Source organism: Chelonoidis abingdonii, chromosome 10 (assembly GCF_003597395.2).
Source record: "Chelonoidis abingdonii isolate Lonesome George chromosome 10, CheloAbing_2.0, whole genome shotgun sequence".
Classification (NCBI taxonomy): domain Eukaryota; kingdom Metazoa; phylum Chordata; order Testudines; family Testudinidae; genus Chelonoidis; species Chelonoidis abingdonii.
In genome coordinates, this window is record NC_133778.1 from 47,565,368 (window position 1) to 47,587,379 (window position 22,012).

A 22,012-nucleotide genomic window follows, 5' to 3' on the forward strand; every position below is an offset into this window, starting at 1 on the left:
TCAGGCGCTGCAACTCCTGGCTGCAGCGCTGCTGTACACCTGGTCTGCTTGGGGGTTTTTTGTACGATTTCCAGCGCTGGTGATTGCAGCGGGCTGGCTCTCAAGTGTGGCCAGCAAAAGCGCGCGTGTTATTGGACATCTAGTGAATTAGGAGGTGTATCCAGAATACCGTTTTTCAGCCACCGTGTCTCATCGTTCCGCACTTCCACTCACTTCCTGGGCTCTGCCCATGTGTACCTGTCCCCTTTAAATGCCCCTATGGGGAAGTTGTTAAATAGGTGCTCTTTCCTTTCTGCTTTGGCTCTCATGCCAAGCAGGGTGTGGAGTGTAATCAATCAATGACCATCCCTTTCCAGCGCCGCCCAAAATGAGGCGCCCCCAGCGATGGAGCACGGCGAGCTGCTGGACCTTCATTAGTAGTTAATATTTAGAACGTGAGGAGGGCTAGCCTCCAAGCCTCACATGCTAGCGCATCCGCCGTCAGTAGTAGGATTATGATAACCTATGGCCGGCATGATTATCAGAAAGTCGCCCCTGAACTCGAATAGGGCCATTGGTAACCGGGATGCGGTGCCAGTGCAGTGTGTTAAAGTAAAGAGCTGCGGCAGTGGCCGTATCCTCGCACAAAGACCCGCTGAAGGGAAACCGCCATCAGGTGACTGCCACTCGACGACTCGCCGTTTTGCTCCAAGGAGCTGGATGCGATACTTGGGGGTAGACCGCCCACTTGCCAATCTGAGGGACCACGATGTGACAGTTAGAGCAGGGAGAGGAGGGGGAGGGGGTGGAGGAAACTGAGAGTGAGGCTTATGGGAGGTGGGTGGGGGAGGATCGTCCCCTCGGTCTGAAGTAGAGAAGTTGCATCACAGTGCCCAGGAGGCATTTTGCAGCCAGTGAGCTCTTCAACAAGCCAGGTAGGAGAGTAGCCAGTCACAGCAGCTGGCGAAACTTGTTGGTGAATAGAGCAAAGGAGCGAGTTCCCGGTAAGCAGCTTTTATTTTAAGGATGGAATGTTGGGAAAGGAGGCGTTGGGGGGGTTATTGGCTGATCATGCATGCCTAGATGTGGAATAGCAATTGATGTGGTTCTATCATGTCTGGTAATTGCCTAAAACTGTATTCCCTTCAAAAAGTTCAGCCAGAGCCTGTGGGCAATGCGGCTTGCGCAAGTTATCAGGAGATCACTTGGTCCTTGTCCCAGTCAGCCTAATGCCGTTCCGCGCCACCTAGTTGTGCGTCTTGTGAGGGGTGGGCAAGGGACCATTGCCTGCCGCAAACACACAGAGCAAGACTAGCATAGGGGCCAGGGCGGAATCCGATTGCTGGGAAGACCCTCTCCCGCTCTTCCCAGGTAACCCGCCAGGGAACGAAAGATATCTAGCAGGAAAATCTGGCTTGGAAAAAAATAGTAGGGATAGTCGTTCTAGTGCATGGTACCCCTGTCAGCTTTATTCGCCCCATTTCCCAATGCACAGAAAACCCCAGTGCAGCCCTGACCCAGCAGTTGCCCTTCTCCCAGGTGACGCCGATGATGGCGCACCCGTATTGGGCTTCCAGGTCCGCTAACATCCTGTGCGCAAATGTGAGGTGGTAGTATTTCAGTGCAGTTTCCCCCAGTCTGCTCTCTGCTTTTCCCCAATGCACAAAACCTCAGGAATGCAGCCCTGACTCAAGCAGTTGCCCTTCCCAGGTGATGAAGCCGCATTCACATGCGAGTGTCAGCGGAGATGGCTTCATTAATCACTCAGTGTGCCCCATTACTCAACCATGTTCTTACGTTCTACTGTGGCCTCTCTGTGCTTGTTTTAGCTATGTGTAAAGGATGCTACAAATGAGACAAAACTCCTTAACTGTGATTATAACAATGACCAGCCTCTGTAATAAATGTCTTCTATTCTGATTAATTCTAAGTGTCCTGGATCAAAGTCTCCTTTTACCAGTTAATTATCTCTCTCTCTGTGCCTTGCAAGTGTGGACACAGAGTAAGTTGCAGCGCTGTAAACCCACCACCAGCGCTGCAACTCTCTAGTGTAGTCAAGCCCTAGTTCAGCTAAACCTATTATACTACAACTTCACAATGGGGATGAGGTCAGATCATTGTAGCAACCTTAACTAGAAACTTCCTGACTTTTCTGGGGCCCAATTATATTTGCATTTGTAAAACTTAACTGTCTCCCATATCCTAGGATGAAAAAATAAGAGCCCTGTATGAAATCCTGGCTCCTCTGGAGGCAAGGGCAAGATTCCCATTGGCTGCTGCAGCGCCAGGATTTCACCCTATGTTCGACTTTAAATTTTTGACCAAACACTCTGCTGACTTCAGTAGGGATTTCATGCACAGACCATTAAGTGATTTCAGTGGAAATTGATCAATAGAACTTTCAGAATCTGTTTAATAAAATAAATATAAAGCTTTATTGTGAATGCAAGTCAATTACTTCACCAAACTTTTTTCTGAAATACTTTCCCACAGTGATTTGCACTGTTGCCAGCTTGAGACACTTAATACAGAACAGCTAGTAAATAGCTTAGTGAAAACTAAGGCTCCTTAAATTGGTCCCTGAAATAAAGTGCTCCTAGTCATCTGTGATGAATTTAATGATTATTGAAGATAAATATTCACCTTGGAGTTTAGAGTGATAGGAATTGAAATGGTGGCTCTAATGAGGAGCACAGTAAATAATTTTGCACATAAATGGAAATTTGTTTTCTTATGTCTACTGCACAACATGCACCTCCGAATAATAAATGGAAAAATGCAATCTTTGAAAGTGGCAATTGGTGCTGGAACTATTGGTTGGACTGATATTTAGTTCTTGTCATGGGAGTTAAGGTAGTGAATGGGTATGGGGGGATGGTAAAGAAATTCACTGCTAGTGATAGCTCTGAATGGTGGTAGCCAAAAATTTGTTTTTAGTTGATCAGTGGATTATGAAATGAGTTTGATGGCCTTCCTTCTTTTCACACAGTGGCAGACACTCACAGATACCTTCTTGGCAGCTTGGAGGCCAAGAGCAGAATCAGCATGTCAAACAAATACAACAGTACTTGATTCCAGGGAACATTTTCTGAAATCATGGTTTTAAAAATTAGCAAGAGTCAGTGTTGAGACAAAGGCATAGTTGGGAAAGAGTCTTGATTTTTGTTTTTGATCTAAGCTATCAACATGAATACTATCATCTGTGGAGGGGGAAATTCTTCTTTCCAGTCTGCCATGTGGATCTTTTGCAAGTTCAGAACAGGGGATAGTTATCCAGAGTGGACGTTACAGAGGAAACTTCTGCCCTTTATTTTCTTCAAGGTCTCTGCAAGCACACAGCTTGGGACTGGTGGCCTAGTGTTGCCATTAATGGCAATAATGTCCCATGTTCCAGTTTGTCACATGCTTGCTATTCTTTTGTATGCTATGCCATATTTTAAGTTACTCCTTTTTCTGCCTCTGTTTCCTCTTTTTATAATGACCTATTTTGGCAACCAATGATGATAGGATGTATGTAGTTATGCCAGTCTTCTTCATTGTTTTATTAGAGAATTGGTTTCAGTTAATAATATTTAACTTTCATTCAAGGGTTCAGAGTTCTTTACAAACATCTTCACAATATCTCCGTGAATCAGGTAAGCCTTCTCCCAATTTTATAGATATGAAAACTGAGCCACAGAGAGATTTAGGGTCGGATTTTCAGACGTTCTGAGCACTGAAATACCCCATTGATGTCAGTCCACAGTCCCAGATATGAAAACAGTGATGCAGAAGGGAATAAAATGCATAAGTTTTACTGACTCTCAGTTCCGTACTCTAACCACTAAACAACATTCCCTTTCTTTAGTATTTCTGACTATTTACTTTATCTTCAAACACATTTGGATTGTAGGTTTCTTTGCATTTCTTTCTGTCTTTTCCTTATTTCTGAAGTTTCTAAGAAATACATAAAACCTTGCCAGTTTGTAGTAGAAGAAAAATATTGGTTCACGTGGTCCATCCTCTTCTGGAGCATCAGCATATGTAACCAAGCTTTGCTTTATTGAACACCTTCATTTTGATGCTTTACAAAGTATGTTTGAGTATTTCCAGATTTTCTCTCTCTTTTATTATCATCCTTAGTTTCAACATACTCATAATTATGCATACAGTCAAATATTTCCAAGAGATCATTTATCATTTCATTAAAAATGTTAAGTAGTAGGTAACTTTTCCCTGTCTCCACCTACTCCTCCTCCCTTCCTAAATGTACAAAATAGTGACTCAAATAATTATATCGGAGCAGCTGGATATTTTAAGTCTTACTTAAAGTGTATACAATTCTTGATGAAGTAATAAACTTGCACTGTTTTCACTGCTTTACTGGTTAATATTACCTATATATTTTGTCTTCTCACTCCATCTTTATTACTTTGTTTTACAGTAATTCTGACATCTGTTTGTAGAATCTGTATTGTTCTATAGGTTCCAACAAGTGTCTGGCATCATTATCATACCAGTGGCAGAGTTCAGCTCTTTTGAGTCACTTTGGTTATTTTCACAAACCGCGGTTGGTTTTTGTCCTGTGTTGTTGTTACCTGATTTGTCAAATATAAGCAACTTCCTTAGATTCCTGTTGTATTATAATGCATTACAGTAATATCTGTCAGATTTAAACTTCCCAGAATGTACAGCATATGATAAGCAAAGGGGCATTTGTTTTGACAGTGGAAATGCTCTTATGAAGTAATGTCTTGACCATGGCTTTCAAGAAATAAATAATACATTCCATAATATTACGAAGTGCTAGTATGGTATTAACAATAGATTGTATCATTCATTATAGTCACATTCTTTGCACTAATAATCAATGAAGAAAATCAGAAAAATTACCTATTATCATGTGATTTGCTTTTATAATATGTCCTTCATACAACATTTCACAAAACACAGAAGTCAGTCATAAATTAAAATGGAAAGGTAGATTTTAAGGGGAAATTTCAAAAGAAGAACCAACTCAGTGGCCAGAGCATTTCGCATACACTAAATTTGGCAGCATTAATAAAAGAGTGAATTTTATTCAGACAGAGTTACAGGGAAAAGACAGAATAGAGCTGTGGAACAGATGGGAAAAAGGGGAGAGGGAATCAGAGATTTACGCTAGAGGAAGAACTTGTTTTGAAAAAGGAGATGAAATGGTAGGGTGGGATTAGAATTGGATTTCTGAATAGGTGAAGGTAACAAAGAATGGGGGTGATATCAGTCGTGATACCGGATTTTTAAAAACCAAATTCCAAAATTTAAATCTGGATATCTTGCTGCAGCTGTTTTGAGTCAGCTCTGGTGAAAATGGTTTCCCTGAAGAGTCTGATGTGTCTTTACTTTTTGCTCTTGAACGTAGGCAGGAGGTTGCATTCTTACTTTTGACTATTTGACTTCTGTATATATTCCTGTGACTATTTTTGTAATGTTAGGAATATGTTCTTAAACAACTGTTTCTCATTCTCTTAGTTTTCTCTGTTTGTGTATCTTTCTTCTGCCTCTTAGTAACTTGTACGTTTTTTTTCCAGAAATCATTGTTTCTTCAGTACGTCCTTCCTTTTCCCAAGAAAAATGTCATCTTGTAGTTTATGAATTGAAGACGCTTTGCATGTTCATGACTTTAATTTCTTTCATGTTCTGCTGACCTCTCCCTCACTTTCTTATTTAGCAAAATATGATTTATTTTTTACTTTTGGTCATCCGGACACTTAACTTATGATACATAAAGCTTAAACAAAAGCAATTAATTCTGAGATTATTTAACAGTCTCTCAGGCAGCTTTCCTTGTAATTTAGTTTGCTTTATTCCATGGACCATTATCTTAAATGCTTTTCTTGCTCCATCTCTTAACAGTTTAGTGCTAAAGTTAAAGTCTGATTTTGTGTGATGTTGTCAGCTCCCTTGACAGCATTTCCCCTCCAGGAAATGCTCAGCACCCCTAACATGCAGTTTGTTTTCATGCATTGTTCTGTTTCTCAGCATCCTCCTGAATGACCTGTTTTGTGTCACACACTGGAAGATCTTTACCCAGTGTGGTAAATTGACTCTGAGCATTCCTTTGTGTCAGTATGGCACACTCACTTTTAGATTTAGATGTCACTGTTCATTATATGTGGAATAAAGTCAATTAAATTACAAAGGAGAAACAACTTTGGAACAGCACTGACTGCAGAACTGATTACAGATCTTATCCTTTTGCTCAGTGGGCTGGGCTTCATAAATTGATACATACTGTGACAAAGGACCATGATGGTAGAAAGACCTAACTGGAAGGGGAGAGTAGTAAGTGCTCATAACCTTCCCTGCAGCAGGGGTGTGTTAGGCAGCCCTCTTCCCCCCCATACAGGTGGCACTGGCTCACAAGGGGACATGGCCAGGGCAGCTGGCAGAATGCATGAATTCAGCACATCCAGACTAGGTTCCTAGAAGCCCTGAGTGGAAACTAAAGTTACCCTACTAAAACAGAACCCTGTAGGGACGCAGAAACACTACCTGTTCCACCACAGCGGTGAATGACCCTTGATGGAGGGTTTCTACAGAGTTTATTTAGCTTTGTCTACAGTAAGAAACCATGGATTTGATCTGAATCATGAAGCTGTGATTTATGTATGTGGAACTGTTTACAGCATAAGAGTTGAGTTTCACCAATCTGCTGTTTGCTGAGATTGATGGTAATTACTTGGAAGCTTCCAAGTTTTCCAGATATTCTCTAGCTCCTTTGAAGGCTTCCTGTTGCTGTCTAGGTGTTCAGATATCCCCTGGTGGTATGCTCAACTCAGATCTGGCCTTAATTTATCTACGAATACACATCTTTTAACTATCTCTGAACAATAAACATACAATGCATGAAGATTTTAACTACAAAATGTAACTAGTTCTGCTCTGCAAGCCGCTGCCTTTTTTGACTGAGCAACTCCTGCTAGTTAAAGAAACTGTAAAAATATTAATCCAGGTACCTTTAGAACCTCCATGCTTACCAGTTCCTCTCAGGAACAAACTGAATTGCATATTTATAACTTTAACCAGGAAGGTGCCTGCATACTAGCACATATGTTCACATCTGTTATAACACAATTAATATTAATTTCCTTGACAAATGTGATTTACATTTCCACTTCTGTATACATTTCAAAGAGCCTGTTTCAATATTTTTACTCTTAGCAGGGTAAGACTGAGAGTCTTATTTGCAAACAAGTGATGATCCTTTTATCCTAGAAGAGATGCGGGGAAAGCGCATAGTAAAATCTTAAACATATATAACATCTTTCTTTCCAGAAGATACTGTCAAGCCTTGTTAGTCTTCTCTCTCTCTCTCTCTCTCTCATGCATACTCAGACACAGAAATCACTTAACCCACCATTACATCACTAAAATGCCACTGCCAGCTCTGGGGTAGAATATAGCTATTGTTTAACAGCACACAAGGCAAGGCTACTTCATAATTTAGGGCAAGAATTGAGGAAGATTACTGTATCGATTTGGATATGCAAGGAGAATTTTGGTAGGCTGAATGCTACTTTGGCCAGGACATCAAGGCTAATACACTTTCTCCTCTGAAAATGCCATTGCAAATCTCCTTTAAACAAAATCATAAATAAAACAAATACTCCTTGAGGGTGATGTTTTCTGTTCAAATTTTCACAGAATGGTTTAATGTTACATGTTTTATACCACAAACATTAGAAAAACAAAGTATATAGTGTCCATGAAAAAACACATGCTGCATGCTGACTCCACGAGGGAAATCCACATGCTCTCTAAAGAATGCAACCTGGGGATGAAAGTGCAGAGTTCCTGCTTTTAGAGTTCCCTTTTGAAATGTTCTTAAATCTTTTAATTCCTGTAATTGTATCTAAGTACCACAATGATTGGTGCCTTAAAAAATACCTGTGATGGAATATGGAATGTTTACATCCTGCCTTTGTAAGTGTATTGGGAAAGGGTGGGGAACAAGGGAAAACTGAAGTTCCTCAGAAGTTTTTGTCATCTGGGGGAAGGAGGAAGATATCAATTCCAGGTGTCTCCTACTCCCAAAGTCATTTTGTAAGAGTAGAGGATTCGTGAAGATCTTTCTCACTTTTGTTGACTATTCGAAGACTGTGCTGCCAGCATTGTGCAGTTCTTCTTTTCCCTTGGGAATACTAATTCAAAGCATGCAGAAGTAAGATAGCATGTGCACATACCACACATCAGGAGTGGTTTTTGACTAGTTCTGAACAGTTATTCAAAGGTCAGGTTTAACATGGAATGTAACTGTGGATAAGTTCAGTTTTTAGGTGCTGTGTGGGGGTTTGTGTGTGTTTTGGTGGTGTTTACTGTTACACAGAAAACAGTTCTGCCAAGTGGCACTGCTTTTTCAGTGTTGGCTGTGCTAGAATAGGCTGTTTGTCTAGAGCATCAAAATGCTATGGCACCAAAATGTTTAGTGACTGCTTATTGCAAAAAGTAACTGAAGGTTGAGAGAGGTGGACATTTTCCAAGTTGCTACTAGCACCAAACACTATAGAGCTGGCATGGATGTTTTGGTATGCAGCTCAACATTTCAATGGTGAACCAAGTGGCAAATCTGTTTCTTCCTAGCAATCCATGTTCCTAATCCATTTTTGGAGTGAGTGCTTACTATCGAAGAGAATAAAAATTACCAAAGGAAACCTTGGAACTAGGTGTCCTCATTGGAAAGTCCTCTTACAGAGTCACCTCTATGAAACTACAGAGTTGAACAAAGTTTAATTTTATTTTATAGATGAAACCAGTGGTAACCAATGATAGCGGCACAACAAAAAGGGTTCAGAGTTCTGAGTAACATATCTAAAATTTGGAAGGCCTTTGCCTCCCTTTCCCTCAATAAATGCTAGGAATCTAATTTTCCAGTAACTACAAAACTCCCCAAGGCCCTCTATTTTTTGGGAGAGTGGGGTAGAACGGAATGGGATTTCCCTCAAACTTCAACAAAAATTATTTGGAGGGACTGGTAGGGTGGATGAATTCCATAAAACTGTGCTAGCTCTCTCAGACCATAAGGCTAGGTTTTGGACTTAATGACTTTTGTTCTTTCAAGCCATGAGGGACAATCCAGTAGATTTCACACAGGCACAATCAATCACTGGCAAAACTGGTATTGACTACACAGGGAACAGGGGTCCTTTGGAAAAGTAAACTTGCAATCCCTTTCTGAGCCTGTGTATGTGTAGGAAAGGGAATCACATATTTGAAGAGATGTACACAAACTGCAAAGTTTTGAACTAGATTTCTACTATGTAAGTTTTTAGACAGGCTCACCACCATGGTGGCTTCTAGCCCCAAAGTTTAGGGGTGTTTGGATCCAAAATTTTGGTTTGAGCCACTGCAAAATTTCAGGTCCAGGTGCTAGTTTTCAGACCCCTGAGCCATTTAACGAGTTTCGATCCATTGTGGATTTGGGCCTGGTTTCCACCTTGGGCTAGAGGTGGAGCATGCAGACCCTTAGGGTGGCCGCTTCTGGCTTTGTCCCTCCCTCCATTTGTGCGACTGGGCCAGGCTGCAGAGCTTTATCGAAGGGGCAGCTTTGCCCAGCCAGGGGAAGGAGGGCGGGGGGGGGGTACTTTGCTGCTGGCCCTACAGATTAAAGGGCTAGACTAGTCCTCATCTGGCTGCATATGCGGGCCCTTCCCCAGGTGCAGCGGAGCCGACACCCCCGGTGCGCTCGCCTGGTCGCGGAGCGCCTACCCCAGGGGCGTAGTGCTGCCGCCGCTGGTGCGCAGAGAGCTGCTGGCTGCACCGTGGAATGTGCGGTATGCGGGTGCCAGAAGCAACCATTCGGCGGGACAGGGGCGGCCACCCGCTGCTCCTCCGGGGTTCCGCGCAGTGGGCGGCAGCCGAGCGCCCTTGCGCAGAGCAAAGCGGCCAGGGCAGGAGGCGGCGGCGTGCTGGGCAGGCCGGGCGCAGGGGCCGGGCGCAGAGCCTGCTGTGGGCTGTCTCCTGCGGCGCTGCTCTCTCTGGGCGGTGGTTGAGGCCGCTGGTAGGTGGGATCGGCTCTGCTGCTGCTGGGGAAGTGCCCGCTGCTGCCGCCAGATCAATGAACTCTCTTCGGTCGCGGCTGCTGCTGCTCATACGGTAGGCGCTGCGCGGCTGCTCCCCGGAGCGGAAGGGGGAGAGAGGCGTCGTCGTGCGCAGAACTGCGGCTTGGAGGCAGCCGCCGCCGTCGGGGAGGGAGGAGGCACCTCGCCCCGCACCGCAGCCGCCCCTGCGCGCAAGTTGGCACAAAACTTGCTGCCCATCCCGAGGGGAAGCTGGGGCTTAGGCGGGGCGATGATTTTCCCCAATAGCAGCAGTAACCCGGCGGGCGGCAGCAGGACTCCCTATAGGAAACAGGTAAGAGAGCAGCGCTCCCCCTCCCCCCCGGGAGGGGGAGGAGTGGGTACGTCTCGGGCGGTGGGGAGGTGTGGGTGGCAGGGGCTGTAACTAACTTCTAGTCTCTTGGCGCTCAGCTGCGCCCGTCCCGCTGGCTTGTACCGAGCGAGAGTCCCCTCTTCGAGGCTGCGTGGTGGGGACCTTGCCGAGTGCCCGAAAGAGAGGCGATCTGGTGTCGGTCAGGCGACTTCAGCCGGGTGGCCTTAGCAGTGGAGGGGCGTGTTGTGTACCGCCCAGGGAGCCCTGGCTTTGCTGAGCTCTGCAACACGTTTTGGTTTTTTTAAGGAGTGAAGTTGTAACATGCATTGAAAATCGAAACTTCAGGCTGAATTTTTGTTTTCTTTTCTGATAAAATAACAAAAAGGACGAACTAGCTTTCAAAACAAACAAAAAACCCCACACCCTCCAAAAAAAACCTCTGCTGTCGCCGCTGAACTTCACCTCTCCCCACCCCCCTCTCGGTCCCCCTAGCAGTACAAGGGAAATCCTGTGACATTTTATGAGCAGACAGATAGTTTTGATAAACTTGAATCATTCACATCTATGGAACTGTTTTGAAACGAACATTTTAGCATCTTAAGTTTTGAAAACAGCTGGAATGGTTAGACCAACATCCTCTGCTGCAATGGGGGTGGGAGAGACTTGGAAAACTGTTTCCTGTTTTTGATTTTTAGTATTGGCTTTGTCACACTAGTATTTATTACAAAACAGACCAGTTTTCATTAAACTTTGACCAAACAAACTAACAAAACTCATGTGCTTCAGGTTTGTCAGAAAAAGTGAGGACCCTGTGCTTGTGTAGTAGAAAAGGTTAATGGATTAGAAGTCAGTAGCAAGATGCTTGGTTGACAGAAAAAAAACCAATCAACTCACTCACCGCCACCACACACTGTCATTTATTTTCTTGTGGGTTGGGGAGGGAGAAACACATCACCTTTTGAGTCTGCCCCCCCCCCCTTAGCAGGGAAACACATTATTTTATCATCATAATGGTGCAGGAGGCATTGTCAATTCTGTCTGAAGTTGGGATGCATTAAAGATAGAAATATCAGATTACATCACGTTGTAATGGAGTGTCACTTTGCTACAAGGTTTCATGGAATTATTGATTTTAATTTTAAAAAAAATTAAATTCAAATTCATGTATGTTTCTCTGATAAGTAAGCATGTGAATGATTAGGATTATGATAATTAACCCGTGCAACAGTGTACATGCGTGCATCTGACAAAGTGGGTATTCACCCGCGAAAGCTTATGTTTCAATACATCTGTTAATTTATAAGGTGCCACAGGACTCTTTGTTGCTTTTTAGACATCTAGACTAACACGGCTAGCCCTCTGATAGCGTACATCAGGTTTATCTTGGAGTTTAAGTGAGCTTTCATAATTTGCTGCTCTCTTCTTCCATTTTAAAGAAACATCTTTACAATACAAACCATTTATGATGATATCTCAACAACATTCTGCAGGTGACACCCAACAATGTGTCATTATCATTGCATCTTGCATTTGAAGTGTGTGTCTATATGTAATAAAATATGATTATTGGGTGGGTTTTTTTTTTGTTTTTGTTTTTGTTTTTTTTAAATCCCTCAGATACAACCATAGTGCAGCTCTTGTATTGTGTGTCTGAATACTTTGAAAAGGAACCCAATGTATTAGACACTATTTTCTTACATTACCTGAAAGGATAGTTAAGTAAGACACCTTAGAGTCTGGTGTGTTCATTTGTTTGTTAGCATGCAACAGGGTGTTAGCAAGGAAATAGGGAGGAAAACTCTAAGGGTGAGGCCTTTTTACTGAAGGGTTGTATGTTTTGTGCAAGGATTTGAGTTAGCCTGCTGGTCTGGAGCATGCTGATAAGATGCTCTTCTTTTCATAGTGCACTCTTTAGATTCAAAGACTAAAAGGCCTGACTGAATTAGAAAAACAAACAGACTTTTTGTTTTCTTTTTCAGTAGCAGAGGAGGAGATGAATGCATGGGTATTATGTAGTCCTGAGACCCCGGGTACCAGAGATTTCTTTAGTGTTAAGTGTTTAGCCGTTCTCTATTCAAACATTTCCTAACATAGGGAGCTGGGGTTTGAGCCTTTTCCCATTGAAGTCTGTGTAAAACTGCTATTGACTTCTTCGGGAATAAGAGTGACCTGGTGATTTCATTTTCATTGAGACTTCAACTGCATGGACGAATTAGTGTCACAGGATGAGAGTCTAACCCTCCATTTGATATCAAGTAGATTTATTCATGCACAGTTAACTCTAATCCATTTTCAAAAAAATTGTATTTGTATTTTATTCAAAGAGGCTGGTTTTCTTCTATGTTAAAAGGGGGTATCCAGTATATGAGCCAGATAAGACATTAATAGAATTAAAAAAATGAAAAGTAAATATTCTGGGATAGCCCATGCTGGCTTTTTAATTATAATGTGTTTATAAGTGGTAGCAGAATGGTGTAAGATGTTAATAGAATCCTGAATCTTTGATAAAATCTGTTTTTTCTGTCAAAATTTCTGGTTAGTGCCAGATTGTGACTGAAAGTTGACTGCAATCTATCAGCAAACGGCAAGAAGTACGCTGTCAGCTTCAGTGGGAAGGAATTACAATATAATTTTGCCTCATTGTATTCCATGGCAAAAATCCCAATGGTTTCAATGGGGCCAGGATTTCACTGACATCATCTATTTGTTGCCAAAAGTAATATTCATTTTACAAAGGAATCTGCGATTATAGTACTATGCTTGCTATCTGTTTCTAGCTCTCTGTGTACTCAGGCTCCTAGGAGCCAGTCAGCTACTTCATTTTCAGGTCAGAAAGAGGTGGATGGTGCCTAATCTTTTCCTCTTCTATAGTGTTAGGGTGAGCAGCAAGCTCTGGTCTCTGAAGTCATCTGTGTTAAATAGGATTCGCCTGCACTGCGGACAGACGAGCACATTAAAAATGCTCCTACTGAGATCATGTCAAAGTTTGAAGCTGCAGAAGTGAGTAGTAACTTGGCAGGTAATGCCCTGACAAAAACAGAATGCAAGTTCAAGTCTGGCTGAAGATTGTGGACAATGCATTGCCTATTCCAGTTGGTTTTATCCTTCAGTAGTTTCTTGTCAAAACGGTTGTGATCATATGTGCTATGTGAAAGTGGCTAAATACAGTCTAATATTTTTACTCTTCTTTTTAAAGGAGGATATTCTGTTTACTGTGAAGAGTCTATAAAAAGTGGTATACCTCTTCACCCTCTGCTGTAGACTCTTTTAGATCTCTCTTCTTTACAACGTACGTATCTAGGGAGCCTGAATTTTCCCCTTTCAGTTATGCCCATGTAAATCTAAGGTAGCAACAATGAAGTAAACAGATTTACGCCTGTGTAATGCCAATATGATGGAAAATTGGGTCTCCTCCCTTCCATCTGCTCTTTGTATCTGTAGAGCTGCTGTAGACATTTGATTTGGGATTTTAAATAACTGTGTTCAGCCCAGCCCACTTTTCCTCATCTCCTCTGGGTTTTGGGGGCCAGAGCAAGTAGCTATTTAGGTTTAGGATGAAGTAACCATTGAGTCTCACCAGTAGATGCTGGATCAGTATCTGTGCTGCTGTAAGAAAGCCCAGTGATTTTTTTTTTAATTTATTTTTAACAGTTTTGCCTGGTAACAATGGTTCCTGTTACATTTTGATGAGTGTAATGTTTTATCTCGTCAGTATAAGTAGATTTACATAGTTTGCTGCTTTCAAGCAGATTAACTGGGTGTAACTGCTCGTGAGGAATCTAACTCTGATTCAGTGTTTGGCCTTGTTTAGAGACTGACATACAATGCTGTTGATTAATCCTTTCATGTAGCTCTGTTCACAGCAATTTCTATGTCATAGACAGGGTTTTCTTGGAGTTTGAAGATAAAACTGGCATTTAGAAAATGTTTAAATGAAGCGAACCATTGCTAGTCTCAGGGTATGTCTACACTACCCGCTGGATCGGCAGGATCGATCTACCAGGGATCGATGTATCACGTCCCCTCTAGATCAATCCCCGAACACGCTCCCCGTCAACTCCGGAACTCCACCAGGGTGAGAGGCAGAAGCGGAGTTGATGGGGGAGCAGCGGTCATCGATCCCGCGTCCTTGGCGCGAAGTAAGTCGATCTAAGATGCATTGACTTCAGCTACGCTATTCTTATTGCATATCTTAGATCGATTCTCCCCACCACCACCACATGTAGACCAGGCCTCAGTTAAAAAATGTTTCACTTTCAGGATGATGGGTTTAAAGTATCAAGATGCTATACCTGTAATCCTATATACCATTTGACAGCTCCGTGGGGTTTTTTGTCCTCTTGCTTCAGTTTTCTTTTTTGTAAACCTGTATGTCAAGTGACCTCATTAATTTATGGGATCAAGGAGTGTAACTGGCATGGTCAGAATTTAGAGCATGAAATTCTGTAGAAAAATCTCGGTAATAGTTCTTACACAATACTGTTCTATGAATGCTCATGTATGGGGGAGGGATTGGAGAAAGATAAACTGAAAGTGTATTTGGTCTAACTGTTAGCTTGCTGTATTATGATTAAACAGTTTTTTTCAAATTGATAAGACTTGTTTTATTTTATTCCTTGCATTGACCTGATCAGTTGCATATGAAATATGTTTGACATTAATGACCTTACATGGACTTAACCAAACTCTCAGCTTTCCATTAAACATCAGTTTAGAGAAATCTCACATTTAGTATTTTTTTGTAATGTTTTACAAAGATGTTTGTATAGCACTGAGCAAATCTGATCTCTCAAGCATAAACAATCAGTGAGTTTCTATAAGTATAGTACAAACTTGAATGAAAGAAAATAAAAGGAAGCACCCTAACCAGTCAGGTACGACATTATAGATTTGAAAAAGTGATTGTTTAATGTATTTTGAAATATTTGAAATTGCTGTTTAAGATTTCTTACAGATTGCTGGATCATCCTTTTGTCTATTTGTTTGAATGCGTAATTGTTTTAAAGTGTGTGTATATGTATATTTATGTGCGTAATATATATATGTGTGTGCAAGTAAAATATATTTCCTTAATGGGAGAAGACAGAAGTGTATGTTTTGTCTTGAAAGTTTCAAAAAAGAAATGGCAGATGTTCAACTCTGAAGAATGCTTGATTTTACTACATTTTCTGAAATGTGTTAACTTTAAACCAGGATTACTCAGTGGGTGTGGAGGGACCTTTTCCAGAGGCTTGACAGGGTTTATCACCACAGAACTAAAGTCAAGTAAATAAAATCCTCAGAAGGTGGTTAAAATATGTTTTCACAGGAGTTGGTGAAAATGGTAGCTGTTGCTAATACATCTCTTTTGTACTGGTGAGTGCATTTTTCACAGCTCTAAAGATTCTGTTATTGGTCTAGATTTGTTTTGAGAAACAGGATAAAACAAAAGTTATAAAAGGTCATGGGGACTAGGAACTTTGTACTAGCATTCCTTTAGAGCTCACTGTCTTCAATTCTTATGAAAGTTTTTAGTGGTCTGTAAAGCAGAGGCTTTTATTTTATAATGAGAGCTGCTTAGGGGGAAATGTTATGTCTTAAAATTTTTATGCCAAATTAAATATTTTCCAAAAAGTATCATTTTCATTCTTGGTGAACTGTTAGTCAGAAAGGATTTCTAGAAAGCCAAAATAACCACATTAAATTCTGTCTGTTCTAGCTTATTGAAGTAGTTGTTACATACTTTGCATAAGTTTCACAGTTGCAGTACACTGTGGTAATTATAACAGCGCCCTGCAGAAGCCACTGTATTTAGAGTTTCCTGATGCAACAGGAAAGGGAACGGATGAGTTACAAATAGAGAGAGGAGAAGAGTGGTGGGAGAGCCATGTGTTAGCTAGGCAGAGAACTTAAACTAGCACTGTTTTAAACTCAAATTTTAGGGCTTATCTACACACAACTTGCACGTTTCACTATTGTTTCTAGTAGATTTTACTTTAAACCAGTGTAAACTCCTGTGTGGTTGCTCTTAGAAGCCAATTTTTAAATTGGTTTATTGATTTAGCTTGTGCCACTAACTTATGCTAAAATAATGTAAACGCGGTTTCAATCAGTTTGTGTGTCTATACAGGAGTTTTCACTGGTTAACTCCATGGATTTAACACTACTTTACACAGAGTTGCACTGGTTTAATTAAAGTATAGGCCTGGTCTTAGTCTTGGCATAAAGTCAATTGGTCTCAAAATATGTTCCAAATTTAGGCAAAACTTTAGAAGGAATCAAAACTACAGTTTAACTTGTTTGAGTGTTTAAAAACTTCAAACATGTTAAAAAGTTGGGAAGCTTTCATGGAAAAGAATGCAGAATCATAATTCACTGTATAATATTTTCATTGATTTGAACTTATTAAAAGTGCTAGTACACAAGAGAATACAGTATAACACTAATAGAGCAGTATTTTTTCATTTGTTGTATGTGGTGACCTGGGGAGCTGCTTCAAATATTCCACAGTTTGATCTACTTACCATGGGATTATGGATGTTTAATACAAGGTAAAAAGCTTAGGGGGAAATAAAGTCAGGCATTACTTCAATGCAAAGTCTGAAATGTTAATAGAACAAATGCCAGAAGTATGGTCTCCCCAGCTCGCGCTCTCTCTCTCTCTCTCTTTATTGCCCACAACACAGATAGAAAGCTCAATTTTGCAAGGTGCTCTTGCTGCAGTCAGTGAGAGCTGAGGGTGGTTGGTCCAGTTGCAGGAGGCTTTCAGATTCTTTATGAATTCATATAGAAAGTGTGCAGTAGGGTAGATTTATTTATTTCAGTTCTTCTTCCGGTTAGGTCTGTGGACTCTCCATTTCAGGTGCACAGGTATCTCTCTAGCCCTTGATTGATAGTGGTAAAAATCTCCAGTGCCTCTTTGGCCTATATCCAGGGCCGACTTTAGGACGTGCAGGGCCCAATTCGAAAGAGCTGCCACAGAAATGCCGCAGACAGCTGCAGCAATTGAGCTGCCACCAAAGATAGCGGCAGCAATTTGGTGGTAGCTCAATCAGTTGCTGCTGTTTCCGGTGGGAGGTGTGGGGACCTCTTAGGCAGGGCCCAATTCCCGGGAACTGGGGGAATCGCCCTACAGCCAGCCCTGCCTATACCTCCTCATGCTGGACGCTGAGTCTTTATAGGGATGCACAGGTGAACCGCATGCAGTTCCTTCTCTACTGCCTCAGCCTGAGATGAATCTCTAGCATGCCTACTTCAAGTGTGCCTCCGCTCTTTCATGTTCTTTTCATAGTTTGTTTTGTTAGTATCATTAGTTGTTTTTAGTACAAACTGATGCATGTTCATTTTCATTATCTGGTGGTTCGGGTTTTGTAGTTTCTCTTTTAAGACTTCTCTTTTAAGAATTCTGAAAGCATGCTTCACACCTCGTCCCGATCAGATTTTGGAAGGCACTTCAGATTCTTAAATCTTGGGTTGAGTGCTGTAGCTATCTTCAGAAATCTCACATTGGTACCTTCTTTGCATTTTCTCAGATCTGCAGTGAAAGGGTTCTTAAAATGAATGTGTGCTGGGTCATCATCCAAGACTGCTATAACATGAAATATGTGGCAGAATGCAAGTAAAACAGAGATGGGGAGATACGATTCTCCCCCAAGGAGTTCAGTCACAAATTTAATTGGCACACAATTTTTTTTTTAACGAGCATTATCAGCATTGAAGTATGTCCCCTGGAATGGTGGCCGAAGAATGAAGGGGCATACAAATGTTAACCTGTCTGGCATGTAAATACCTTGCAGTGCCGGCTACAGAAGTGCCATGCCAATGCCTGTTCTCACTTTCAGGTAACACTGTAAACAAAAAGCGGGCAGCATTATCTCCTGGAAATGTAAACAAACTTGTTTGTCTGAGAGATTGGCTGAACAAGAAATAGGACTCAGTGGACTTGAAGCTTTAAAACTTCACATTGTTTGATTTTTGAATGCAGGGTTTTTTGTACATAATTCTACATTTGTAAGTTCAACTTTCATGATAAAGAGATTGCACTATAGTACTTAGGTGAATTGAAAAAATACTATTTCTGGTTTTTAACAGTACAAATACTTGTAATCAAAAATAAATATAAAGTGAGCATTGTACACTTCGTATTCTGTGTTGTAGTTTAAATCAATCTATTTGAAAATGTAGAAGACATCCAAAAATATTTATTCTATTATTGGCTAACAGTGTGATTAATCACGCAATTAATTTTTTTATTTGCTTGACAGCCTCAGTAGTTATATTTATTACATAAGTGTTAACAGTGAGAGGATTGTTTGTTTTTGTTTGTTCTCCTCTCTTTCTTTGGGAAGCCTTGTCTTCCTGCAGGGCCATGCCTGGCTGACCAGGCTTCACATGCAGCCTGTGCTGCCAAGAGGCTATCCCAGTACATGATGGCTACGCTAAGTATGTTCATTGTTTGGAAGAGTCCCATGTCTCCTAGAAGTGCAATTTCTGCCTACCCCTCAAGTTGAAGGCAAGGAAGAACAAGGAGATTAAGCTGAGACTGTTAATGATGGAGCACTCAACCAGTGTCTGAGTCAGGTTAGAAGACTGCCCTTGTACATCTATCTCCGGACAAATTCAGCTCCCCATCTACTTGGGTGCAGGCTTCCCCTGAGAAGGGGGAGATCAATGGAGGCTTCTGAGTGGCTCCCAAAAAGAGAAGTATGGAGTCTCCTCTGAAGGAGCTTGCTTTGTAAAAGCCCAGGTACCCTACAAGATCTACAGCCTCTGCCTCTTGGCTCAGTACCATTGAGTCAAAGGACTCCTCCACTGATACCAATGGAGCTGGAAAGCCCTGCAGGTTGAGGGAGAGACATAGCTCTGACAGGGCTTCAGTACCCTCTGTCGGGGCAAGAAGGGTAAGCGACCCTTTCTAGTACCAGCAGGCTCAATACCTCACTCTGCACCTACCAATTTGATACCCTCAGTACAGAGCAAGCAATGGTGCCAGACACCATCACGGGGCAGTGTGTGTGTGTGTTGGGGGGGACTTGACGACATCATCAGCTTCAGCTACTGCATTTCTTCTACCGTGTCAGTACCAATTCCCTACTCAGTACCGTAAGAGTGTTGATACACAAGGAACCCGTCCATATCAGATGAGCCTGAATCCTTGCTCCTCATGGGTATGAAGCGTCTCTAGGTACCAAGACCTCAGTTTCCAGCCTGCTACTGTCCCCCATTCTGCAGGACTCTTCATCCTTTTCTCTGGGGGCTCTTTGACTGGATGAGGATGATGAAGGGGACTTCCAATCAGTCTTTTCTATTTCAGTCCAGGGTTCCCCAACATGTGCTGTCAGGAACCCATTCGTTGACAGTTACAGAAAAGATAATGACCATCATCAAGGATGGTAGAACCAACCCTGCATGCTGCCACCTCTCCTGTATGCCTCTTCCCTCCTCCCCTCACAGCCAAACTGGGATCCTTTAGCTGCTTACCAACAGCAATTCTCCAGATCACTGGTACCATCTAAAGGGACACTAGGGTTTTTCAGTCCTCTCCTCCACAACCAGCCGCCTCAGAAAAAAGCAGTTGTGCCTCCACCACCGTCCACGGCCAACAATTTTCAGCAAGTGCAAGACCTCATAAAGAGGATAGCTGTCACTCTCTTCAAATTCTACTGGAAGAGGTCAAAGATTCACAACATGAAATGTTGGCTGTCCTACAGTCAACAACACACTTAAGGGTGGCATGTCCATCAGTAAGGCAGTCCTGGATCCAGGTAAAATTGTGTGGCAAGCACCTGCTACTATTCCATCAGTGTGCAAAGGGGTAGATTAAAAAGTATTACGTTTCCCCCTAAGGACTCTGATTTTTTGTCTTCTCACCATCTACGTAATTCTGCAGTGCACAATTGCAAATTATCAGGCGGTAATGGCCAAATTCAGTTTCACAAAGTAGAATAGACTGACAGCCTTTATTGAACACGTGGCACAGGAACAGAGGGGGCAATTCCAATCCATCATTTCAGAGGGCTAATTATTGGCTAGGACGGCTCTTCAGGCATCCGTGAATGCTGCAGACGCTGCCGCCAGGTCCATTTCCCTGGCAGTAGTTATGCCCAGGGCATCATAGCTCCATCTCCTGGGGTTTCTGAGAGCAGTACAGAATGTCATTGAGGACCTCCAATTTGACAATTGTAGCCTTTTCTCAGAGACCACTTCTTCTCCCTCTGGAGAAACTGCTTAGAAGTCACCTGAAGTGGACAACCCATAGGGACACTACTCAGAGAAGTAGAGGAGTTACTCACCGTGTGCAGTAACTGCAGTTCTTCAAGGTGTGTCCCCCTATGGGTGCTCCACAACCCACCCTCCTTCCCCTCTGCTTTGGACTGCACTCTGTGGAGACATTTAGCTGGAGAAGGAACTGAGAGCAGTTCACTCGTACATCATGTCTGGGTCGAACGGGCACCGCTAGTGGAAAAATCTCTGATACAGGGCTCAAGTTGCATGTGCGCCTGAGATGGCTCACCCATAGGGGGACACATCTTGAAGAACTGCAGTTACTGCACAAACTGAGTAACCTCTTCTTGCTGTGGACTCCACTCTTTCAAAGTTCCTGACCTTGTGTGATCTCAGTTCTAATGTAGCCTTTTATTAACATCATTGTTGCTTTTATAAAGATATACATTATATATAGTGTATTTCACTACTAGTGTATGTTTTTTTAAATGCACTCATTTTATCTGAGTATTTGAGTCTGTAAAATGGGTAGGAATGATTTGAAGATATTCCATTCAGCCAACTATGCCCCAGCCCTCTCTCCTCCTACCCCCCTCACCCCCCCCAAAAAACTTGGGAGTGAGAGGATGACACCTCCCATCTGGAATAACCTGGAATTATTAGCTCTACAAAGACTCTCTCCACACCCCGAAAGTTTTTTAAATTAATTGGTTCAGCATCCAAGTGTAATCGTGGCCATAAATATATATGTATGCATTGTTGCAAGAATAAATTAGTCATAAAGCTTCATGTGCACAGTTCAGAATCCAAGTGACTAAATTCAATGTTCAAATATTGCCTGCCATACATACAGGAGTAGTCTCATTAACATCCAGGGGAATACTCGTGTTAGTAAAGTAATTGGGATTTGCCCCCAAATGAGGATAATATTTGTTTATAATAAATGTGTTCCAGTAAGAAACTGGACTGGTGACACCAGTGCCCAAGTTTGTAGTTTGCTTATTCAGTTAAAGGAGAAAGTATGTTTCTTTCAGCAGGAGTCCTATTTCTGTCTAGTAAGCAAAAGTTTTATGTATGAAATATACTTAATTCAGTCACAAATTATTGGTCGTAATGCAGGAGTTACAGGCTCTAGGATTTCACCTACTATTATGCAGGAGGTCTAACTATGTGATCACAAAGGCATTAAAACTTATGAACCTGTATGTTTCGTTAACTCCTTTTCCCCCTTGATGTCGCCTTTCCAAATACTGAATGGGCCCAACATTACATAGCTTATGAAACCAATGAAATCAGAGATACTCAAACTCACAGTTTATCCTCTTATGGATCCATCCCCTAATCTTTCAATTTCAAGGTAATGTGGCTTCATAATCATTTACTTATTTGGGATGCACTTGTAAATTATTATTAGAATTGGTTATAAACATTAAGCATTCAA

General features: G+C 42.0%; 1 protein-coding gene across 6 annotated transcripts in view; it reads left to right on the plus strand.

The window, feature by feature from the left end:
* RBMS1 (RNA binding motif single stranded interacting protein 1) overlaps positions 1 to 22,012 on the plus strand; it is a 197,432-nt gene that overhangs the window by 64,230 nt on the left and 111,190 nt on the right. The window contains exon 1 of one of the 6 annotated variants that reach the window (XM_032782072.2): positions 9,546 to 10,350. The exons of 2 other annotated variants lie outside the window; for them this stretch is intronic. In XM_032782072.2, coding sequence (XP_032637963.1) covers positions 10,288 to 10,350 — 63 coding nt within the window. In that variant the 5' untranslated portion in view covers positions 9,546 to 10,287. Of the gene's footprint in view, positions 1 to 9,545; positions 10,351 to 22,012 lie in introns of those variants that run through there. 3 more of the 6 variants (XM_032782070.2, XM_032782071.2, XM_075070169.1) reach the window with 3 other exon arrangements.